Here is an 8,987-nt window from a genome sequence, read left to right as displayed (position 1 = left end):
TATACACCCTGGGGCTTGTTCTAATCCTTATTTTGTTGTTGCACCACACCCACGTGCAACCACTTTAAATCTATCTTGGCTCCACGCATTGTTTAGACCAATACTTGGAGAAAAACAAACATTCTCTCCGGTTATATGGATGACACTATCTGCAATCAAGAGATTCTTGGAGTCCTTCCTGTTGGATTCAACCCCCTCCTGTCCTGTGAGGATGTCCTGTCAGTGTGACGGTGGAGCAACCAGGCGTGTGAGAGGGAGAGGGAAGAGCTTATTTTTCCCCACAGCCCAATGTATGGCTAGATCCCACTCAACGTTCCAGTTGAGCAAAGTCTCCGGTGATATTTCTCCAGGACTGCTTCTACCGAGGGGTCAACCCTGAGAGCCTCATCTTCGGTAACCACATAGCAAGGTATGTCTCCTAACCCTATGTCATGTGGGCAACAAGAACTATTTCATTAGCATTAATATAATTGCTGGGGTAATGTTGACTTGAATTTTCAAATTGGGGAACAAAAACCTAGTAATATATTTGGTGCCTAAAGAGCAGGGGTGGGCAACTCTGGCCCTCAAGGTCTACTCTCAAAACTGGCTGAGGAACGGGCGAAACAGACGGATTTTAGGGGAAATGCCTCGCATATAATCCTCTAACAGCAGGGGTGGACAACTCTGGCCCTCAAGGTCCACTTTCCAGCAGAGTTTAGCTGCAATCTTAATTAAACCTGAAAAATCTAAAGCAAAGTCTTTAGGATCGTTTGAAGAATTTCAGGTAGGTATGTTTAGGGTTGGAGCTAAATTCTGCAGAGGAGTTGTCCACTTTTAGAGGATTTTGTATTGGACATTTTTTTGGCCTTTCTCATCTCAGCAAGTACTTATTTACTTGTACAATAGCTCAAGGTACACTCTTAAAAATAAAGGTGCTTTAAAAGGTTCTTCACAGCAGTGCCATAGAAGAACCATTTTTGTTTCTACAAAGCACCATTCAGTCAAAGGTTCTTTTAAGGACCATCTCTTTCTTACCTTTTTATAATCTGAAGGACCATCTTTCACCACAAAGAACCTTTTGTGAAACTGAAAGGTTCTTCAGATATTAAAGGTTCTTTATGGAACCATTTAGACAAAAGGTTCTTCTATCTATGGCATCGTGAAGCACCTTTATTTTTAAGAGTATAATCCTTGTAAACAGCATTTTAACAAACTCTTCTGTCTTTTCCGTCTGTAGAACATGACGCACGATCTACACAACTCCTCGTATGACTTCTACAATGGCACGCCATGGTTTGTCTACGACTGCACCATCCACCTAGACGAGGATGGCCGACGGATCGCTCTTTTCCTCCTTTACCTAGTGCTCTTCATGGTAGGGTTGGCAGAAAACACCCTGGTGGTGTGGGTGAACTGGCGAAGGCGGCATTCGGCGAATGGCGTGCTGTTCTGCGTCATCAACGTGAGCTTGTCCGACTTGATGGTGATCTTCACCATGCCCTTCTTCATGCTGGAGGTGACCATGGACAAGGTTTGGCTCTGGGGCCGCTTCCTCTGCAAGGTCACGCACCTTGTATACATCATAAACTTCTACAGTAGCTCATTCTTCCTGGCCTTCATGACCTTGGAGCGATACCTGTCCCTGACACGGCCCAACAAGCCCGCCTGCTTCCCAGCGCAGCACAAACGCCGCTGGTTTCTCTGCGCCGGGATCTGGCTCCTGTCGCTTGTTCTGGCCTTGCTAGAAAATGTCCACGTTGATTTGTTAGAGTGGGATGAACCGGGCTGCTATATGGTTCCCGAGCAGTACTACACAGAGTGGTTTGTATCGGTTTCCTTCCTCTGTCTGATATTCCAGTTCCTGGGTCCGGCGTCTGTCATCATCACTTGCAATGTCCTGATCGCTCGTGCCGTCCGCACAACCCCAGAAGTCCAGAATCGTCGGGATGTGTGGCTGGTGCATGTGTACTCGCTGGTCTTTGTGGCCTGCTGGCTACCGTACCATTTGGTTTTGTTCTTGTTGACAGTGGATGACCTGGACCCACACCTGTTCTCCTGCAACATGGTCGGGGTGCTGTACTTCTCTTTTAGCCTTGTGCAATGCTTGTCACTTTTTCACTGCATTGCCAACCCAATCCTCTACAACTTCCTCAGTAAGAGCTTCCGCAACAATCTAATAAACGCAGTGATCAGCCGCATCTCTTTACAGCCGACCAGTGCGCCAAATAATGCTGTAACCGACAAGACAGGGACAACAGCGGTAAAAGAGCGGAAGCGCAGTAACACCAGCACGAGTCACTCCGACATTGGCGTGTGAAGAGGGAAACTCCTAAATGACGATTTGGTGAAACACAGCACGTGAATGAGCTACGAAAGAAGTGGCCTTGAGGCGGATGTTTTTTGGTCACTTTCCTGGTATAACTAGCCCTAATGTGTCCTGTTTTTCTCACCTCAGTATTGTTAACAGTGCAAGGAAGGAAATATTGTCAACCTTTCGTAACCTTTATTTCCACCGGTTCCTATTGTCACATCTTGGAACTCCTAGATAAGTAATAAAAGCTCTGTCCACATGCCAGCGTTTGTACAAAGACTGTTTTGATTGTTCTGCTCAACAAAAACTTTCACTTAGCTCTCCATATGCTCAATCACAACACCTAGAGCTGTTTTAATGGCTTTTGAGCTCAGAAGCTTGCTTGTATATATTGTCATGGTTGTGATGTCATGAAAAAAATTGAATAAAATTTGCTTTAAAGAAGTATTTTAAACATGTTTGTGCAAAAGGGGCAAAATTGTGTATGCCATTTCTTTTGAGAATGTGCACCTCCGATGTCTAAAAAAATATTTTCCATTGTAGAAATTTGTAGACGTTTGTTGAATCTAAATACACTGTAATTAACATTGATAAGTGGTGGGGTTGTGTTCAAATTATGTGTTCACTGTTAAAAAGACAAGACTCCGACAAGTTTTGTAAGTACTGTTTTTATTCAGAAAACAAGTACAGCTGTAGTAAAAGAGAACAGATTTCTGATAGTGACATTGAACATCAATAAATCATATAAATAACACTGAAGTGATATAAGGCAATTGTTTCATGTTAAAAATAAAATGTAGTATGACAACTCATATTCAACATCAGATCAGCTGCAAACCTTGGCAAATCGCCGAATGTGCATTTTTCCCCTAAAAATAAAACTGATTGATTGATAAAGGTGATAAATAGTTGATAAAACCAGGCAGTTTATAAGGTTCAGATGGTATTTTCTGTGCTACATTGCAGATAAAGCTATAACAACCACAATGTCCCAGCAGTTTTGAATACATACTTTGTGGGTTGACGACATCAATTATGAGTGCCAAATCGGTTTTGAATTGAACAAAAAATTATTTAAATGTACAATGTAAAATTGTCCCACATAAGAAAGAACACGCATATAACTACTGGGAAAATGGTACAGAAGAACATCACAGCTTTCTAAAGAGAATTGTCATTTATTCATGACAATACCATTCGCACGAAACACTCTTGATATGTCCCAATTGAAGAAGGTGAACACTGACATATGAACCGACTGATATATTAGCACCTCAGTCTGAATCGCTTCTCTTTTCCGAATGAAATGAACGACATATGAAGAGTGTTGCTTTATGTACAACATCCAAACTATATTACACTGCATCTCATAAACCAGTAACTATTTCTAATTTAGTCTATGTCAATGACACACAACACGATTATAAAAATAACGGCTATTCTGTAAAAGAAGAGTACCTTCATTTATTTTAAAGAACCATTTTATTTATATACTTGACCTAGAGTACTGCTTTATTTATCAGAAAACGTAGAAAAAGTCTTGGTTTATTCTCAACGTGCACTTGCGTTGTGTACGGACAAAGGTTACTTTGTGCTTCTCTAGAATAACCAGAGACCTGTAGCTTATTGTGATAGAGTTGCCGGAAGGGTATATAGAGGTAATCGTAGATCAGCAGCCGTTAAAAATTGACTGAATTTCACACTTGACTGAATTTGTTAGCTGTGATCTTAAATCTTTTGATCTAAATGCTTATATTTAAAATGGTTGAAACTGGCTTTGAAGACACATATAACTTGAATCTGTGCAATAATTCTTTTCAAAACAAACATTTTTCTTTTAAATAAATGATAGTGACTGAAAAGCAGCCAAAAAGTGTAAACTTCATTAATAGTGTTCAAACACTGTCTCATGACGTTCTTGGCAAAGGTTTGAAGAAGCTACAATATTAGATGTTTTTTTTGTTTTGTTATTTCGTAGCTTTGATGACTTTATTATTATTCTAAAATGTAAAAAAAAGAAGAAAAGAAAAATTGGAAACAATGAGTAGGGCGTGTCCAAAGATTTGATTGGTAATGCAACTTTGCTCAGTCTCTCTTGCCATCGAGTGGTCAAGTATCAGAACTACATTTTTAAAATAAAGTTTTACCTTTAGTCTTTAAAAAACAAGAACCGTTCTCATTCTGTACACAAACGACACAAAGACGATCACATTAAACACTTAATTACATTCTAAGTCTGCTTGTCCTCAACAACATAAGGAGTACAGTCATGGCCAAAAGTTTTGGCAGTGACATAAATTGTGTTTTGCGAAGTTTGCTGCTTCAGTATTTGTCGATTATTTTTCCACATGTTTCTATGGTATACTGAAAAACAATGATAAGCATATCATAAGTTTTAAAGGTTTTTATTGGCAAAAAAAAAAGAGTCATATTTACAGTGTTGACCCTTGTTATTCATAACCTCTGCAATTCGCTCTGGCATGCTGGATATTAGCTTCTTGGCCAAATCCTGCCTGATTGCGATCCATTCTTGCCTTATTAGTTCTTGGAGTTGATCACAATTTGTGGACTTCTGTTAGTCTACTCGCCTTTTGAGGACTGACCACAGGTTCTCTATGGGATTGAGAGCCATGGTGTTGCCTGGCCACAGATCCAAAATTTCAATGTAATGATCTTCGAGCCACTTCTTCATCACTCTTGCTTTGTGACATGGTGCTCCATCATGCTGGAAAATGCACGGATCATCACCAAATTGCTCATGGATCGCTGGAAGAAGTTGCTCTTGCAGGACGTTTTGATACCATTCTTTATTCATGGCAGTGTTTTTGGGCAGAATTATGAGAGAGTCCACTCCCTTGGTTGAAAAGCAACCCCACACATGGATGACCTCAGGATGCTTCACTGTTGGCACAACACAGGACTCATGGTAGCATTCGCCTTTTCTTCTCCGAACAATCGATTTTCCAGTTGTTCCAAAACAGTCGTAAGGGAGCTTCATCAGAGAAAATAAATTTTTCAGTCTGTCCTTGACGTTTTTCTTGGAGAGAAGTGGCTTCTTTGCTGCCCTTTGGTTCTTTCAGGTGCAATATTCTTTGTAGCAATTTCCTTGCATGTGAGGCCATTTTGATGCAAAGTGATGATGGCTGCATGTGTTTCTTTGGAGGTAACCATTGCTAACAAAAACATAATGATTGGAAGTGCTTCTTCCCTCCTTTTATAGCAATCAGTCTGCTCTTACAATCTAATTAGTATGATAGTGATTTCACCTGACTAGTACTCATTCACAATGCACAGCTTTAATATTAGCTGGTCATTTGGTGTCAGGATCAAAAAACAGTGAAATTTGTTTTTTTTTTGTGTGAAAAGTTCATTTTTTTGGCCAATGAAGCTTTTAGCAATTATTTAAAACGCATCTGATCACTCTACACAATAATCTAGAAACAATGTGAATGAATTCCACAACAGCTTGAGCAGCAAACTTTGCAAAACACAAAATTTATGTCACTGCCAAAACTTTTGGCCACGACTGTAAACGTGGGCACACAGTGTGACGGAGCGTTAAGAGAGGGCGACTTTCAGGTGTCCATATTTGGGACGGGCTCTTTAGAGTGGTCATTATACATAAAGGTCTCCTCGATGTTGAAATCGGGCGGCAGCTGGTCTTTATGGAGCTCCATGTGCGAGGAAACCATCTTGAGTGTGGAGAAAAACAGGCCGCAGACGGTGCAGCGGTACATGAGGGCGCCCGAGTGCGTCTTTAGGTGGCAGATCATGGTGGAACGGCCACGGAAAAAGCGCATACATACTTTGCACTGGTAGGGCTTCTCGCCCGTGTGGATGCGAAGGTGGTAGGTGAACTCGCCCGAGTGTGCGAAATGCTTACCGCAATACCGACAGCGATACAATTTTTCCCTTCCGCCACCAGAGTTACCGTTCAGTACGAGTCCGGCAGGAAACAAGGCGCCACCGTGAGCCATTTTGTCCTGCATGCTGAAGCCCAGGCTTAAGTTGTAACCTGCTTTACCCGAGCCGCTCGCCTCCATAGGTGAGGAGGAGGATGAGGAGTATTCGAGGAGCTGGTCCCCCTTGCGCTTGGCCGGCCATACCTGGCTGCCTTGGAGCTCGTTCGAATGCACGCTGAGATGGTAATGAAACGCGGTTTCCGAGCGGAAGGTCTGTGGACACAGGAAGCAGCGCAGCTCGGCCTGGCCTTCTCCGCTGGTCTCTGGGCTGCCGTCATCCTGTTTCACCGACGCTCCTTCCTCTGTGTGTAGAGACAGGTGTCTTTTCAGCAGCGTGCTCTCCAGGAAGGGGCTGGCGCATTGTGGACAAGTGTAAATAGGAAAGAGGTGTGTCAGTGTGTGCCACAGGAGGGCGCATCGAGAGGGCTGAGACAGCTGGCACACTCCACAGCGTAATGTCCTCAAGCATGCGTGGCTCTGAACATGGTCCCTGACAGTCTGAGGAAAAAGATCATCTGTTAGTAATATAAACAATTAATTGAAATAAATTGTTAATACTGAAGTAAAAGAAATGACAATGAATTTGTATTATATCATCTTTCTACAGTATTTGGTAGTGTTGTCAGAAGAGTCATAACAAAAACACTTTTAGAATATTAAAACAATAAATATAATATTAACAATATTAAAATATCACATATAACAGTAATTTCAAAGTGAACTTACAAAAAAGTGAATTTAAGTAGTTTTCTTCCTTTACCACACAAGTTAGCAGCATGTAACCAACAGAGTTGTGGTTTTTGTTATATGAAATAATAAATAAATAATATTTTAATTTTAATTTATTGTAACATTTGATACAGCTGTTTTTATTTGTTCTAGTGCTTGTAATGTTTCTTAGTTTTTTACTACTGTTTCCTTGAAGCAATTACTTGCAATTACTGTAAAGCAATGTTGGCTTAATGTAAAATATTAGATGTTTTTACATTTTATTTGAATAATTAATCATAGTATTAATATTGAATCAAAGTATATTTCTATATTCAAAATTCAATTCTCATATAGAGATAGAAAGAGAGAGGGAGATAAATACTTGAAGAATGCAAGTCTATTTACGAACACATATGTATATTTATTTATATTTTATATAAATAAATATTATATAAATTATTAATTTATTAATAATTGAAAAAACGTAAAAGGTGTTTTAACAGCGTTAGTTTTGTACTATTTTTATACCATTATTATTAGCTTTTATTTTTATATTTTCATTTTTCATTTAAGTTTAAGTTTGTGTGATTTTGCTATGTTCTATTGTCATTTTAATTAATTAATTAATTAATTATACTTACTTAGCCTTAATTTATCCAGTTTAGTAATCAGTTTTAACTTCAGTAAGTTGCCACGTTTTTTAAGTTTTTAAGTTCAAGTTTTTCATCGAATATTTATGTTATATTTTATTTTAGCTTTTTTTCAATTAACGAATAAGGCATAAACATAATATTTCCAGGTACCACGTTGCATCTGTGGCCAGTTGCATAAACTACAGTACTTAGACTAGTCTTTCAAATTATCAAATTTTTTTCTTCAAGACTGGTCATAACTTTTTTTTATTCCGTTATATAAAATGGTATATTGGTCTAATTTGAATCTGAAAAGTAGGCTAAGACTGATTAACACTTGGTTAACTCCCAAATGACACACTATACACTATGTACTTACACACTATGTACATATGCACTGTGTACTCAACCATATAGTGTATGAATTTTAAAAGGTTATTTTGTCATTAATAATTGGAGTCTGATAGCCCCTCCCCCTTAGTGACAGTTGAGTGCATGAACAATTCACGCGTAAATAATACGCGAATACATCGCTTCACAAAACAACGGGTGTCCTAACAAAGACAGTCCACACAAAAAGGCTTTTTGGATTAACACAATATTTGCAGACAATATATATTTAAGCATGTGCAGCACATAATCTAGTGTGCAATGAAACTGTTCAGTTCATCCTAGTTTATTTAGCGTATCATTAGTTTAGCCGTAGCTAACCGGTTGCCATTGGATTCCATTAGCATGAGGGGCTAACTCGCACTTTAGGATCATCTCGCGCAGTGAAAATGACTCAGACAGATGAGCTACTAACTAGCACACAGAAACCGCATAACAACTCAAATGTTTCCTTACCCATAGAGTGCTGACAGTTAGCGACAGACAAATAATCTAACTCGGTTCCTGTTAGCCCAGACAGTCGTCCCTCCATAGACACGGGCGGTGTCTCAAAACCTAGTTAGCTGGCTACCTAGATCACTTGGTTGGTTCAGAACGCGTATGTAATGCTCAAAAATGCTGTCGAGGGATCGAGGCTAAAGAGCTCGATATGTTTTTAAGACACGGCCATTGTGTCATATAATAAAACAAACTGAACACCGAGTACTTAGAGATTGAAATTCATGTAATCCTATTATTACTACTATGGAAAACCTCCACATTAACTCAGGAATGGTTGTTTGTGTATGTAATGCTAGATTAAGTCAAGCAGTTATTAAAATCTAGTTAGTTTTATGATCATATTTTAATAATATGATGAAGGTAGATTTTAACCAATATCTATATCCCAATTATAATCAATAACATTACTGGACATTCAAAAAAATTGCTTGAATACTTTTTTTTAAACTTTTTTTTTTGGCAAGTTCTGTCAAATCTGTACAATCACACTCTTTGTGA

At 39.2% G+C, this 8,987-nt stretch overlaps 2 protein-coding genes across 2 annotated transcripts; one reads left to right on the top strand and one right to left on the bottom strand.

Moving 5' to 3' along the window:
• The first annotated feature begins 259 nt into the window (after positions 1 to 259).
• gpr182 (G protein-coupled receptor 182) lies at positions 260 to 4,608 on the top strand. The gene is made up of 2 exons (XM_016283858.1): positions 260 to 409; positions 1,220 to 4,608. The coding sequence occupies exon 2, from the start codon at positions 1,223 to 1,225 to the stop codon at positions 2,297 to 2,299; it is 1,077 nt and encodes a 358-aa protein (XP_016139344.1). The 5' UTR covers positions 260 to 409; positions 1,220 to 1,222; the 3' UTR covers positions 2,300 to 4,608.
• A 1,180-nt stretch (positions 4,609 to 5,788) lies between these two features.
• Positions 5,789 to 8,363, bottom strand: LOC107594025 (zinc finger and BTB domain-containing protein 39-like). Its single transcript, XM_016283953.1, has 2 exons — positions 8,310 to 8,363; positions 5,789 to 6,753 (listed from the first exon to the last, which is right to left on the bottom strand). The coding sequence occupies exons 1-2, from the start codon at positions 8,361 to 8,363 to the stop codon at positions 5,869 to 5,871; spliced, it is 939 nt and encodes a 312-aa protein (XP_016139439.1). The 3' UTR covers positions 5,789 to 5,868.
• Positions 8,364 to 8,987: the final 624 nt, after the last annotated feature.

This window comes from Sinocyclocheilus grahami, unplaced genomic scaffold (genome assembly GCF_001515645.1).
Source record: "Sinocyclocheilus grahami isolate Dianchi unplaced genomic scaffold, SAMN03320097.WGS_v1.1 scaffold178.1, whole genome shotgun sequence".
NCBI classification, from domain to species: Eukaryota; Metazoa; Chordata; class Actinopteri; order Cypriniformes; family Cyprinidae; genus Sinocyclocheilus; species Sinocyclocheilus grahami.
The sequence above is the reverse complement of the archived record's forward strand: the minus strand, read 5'-3'. Positions and strand labels throughout refer to the sequence as shown.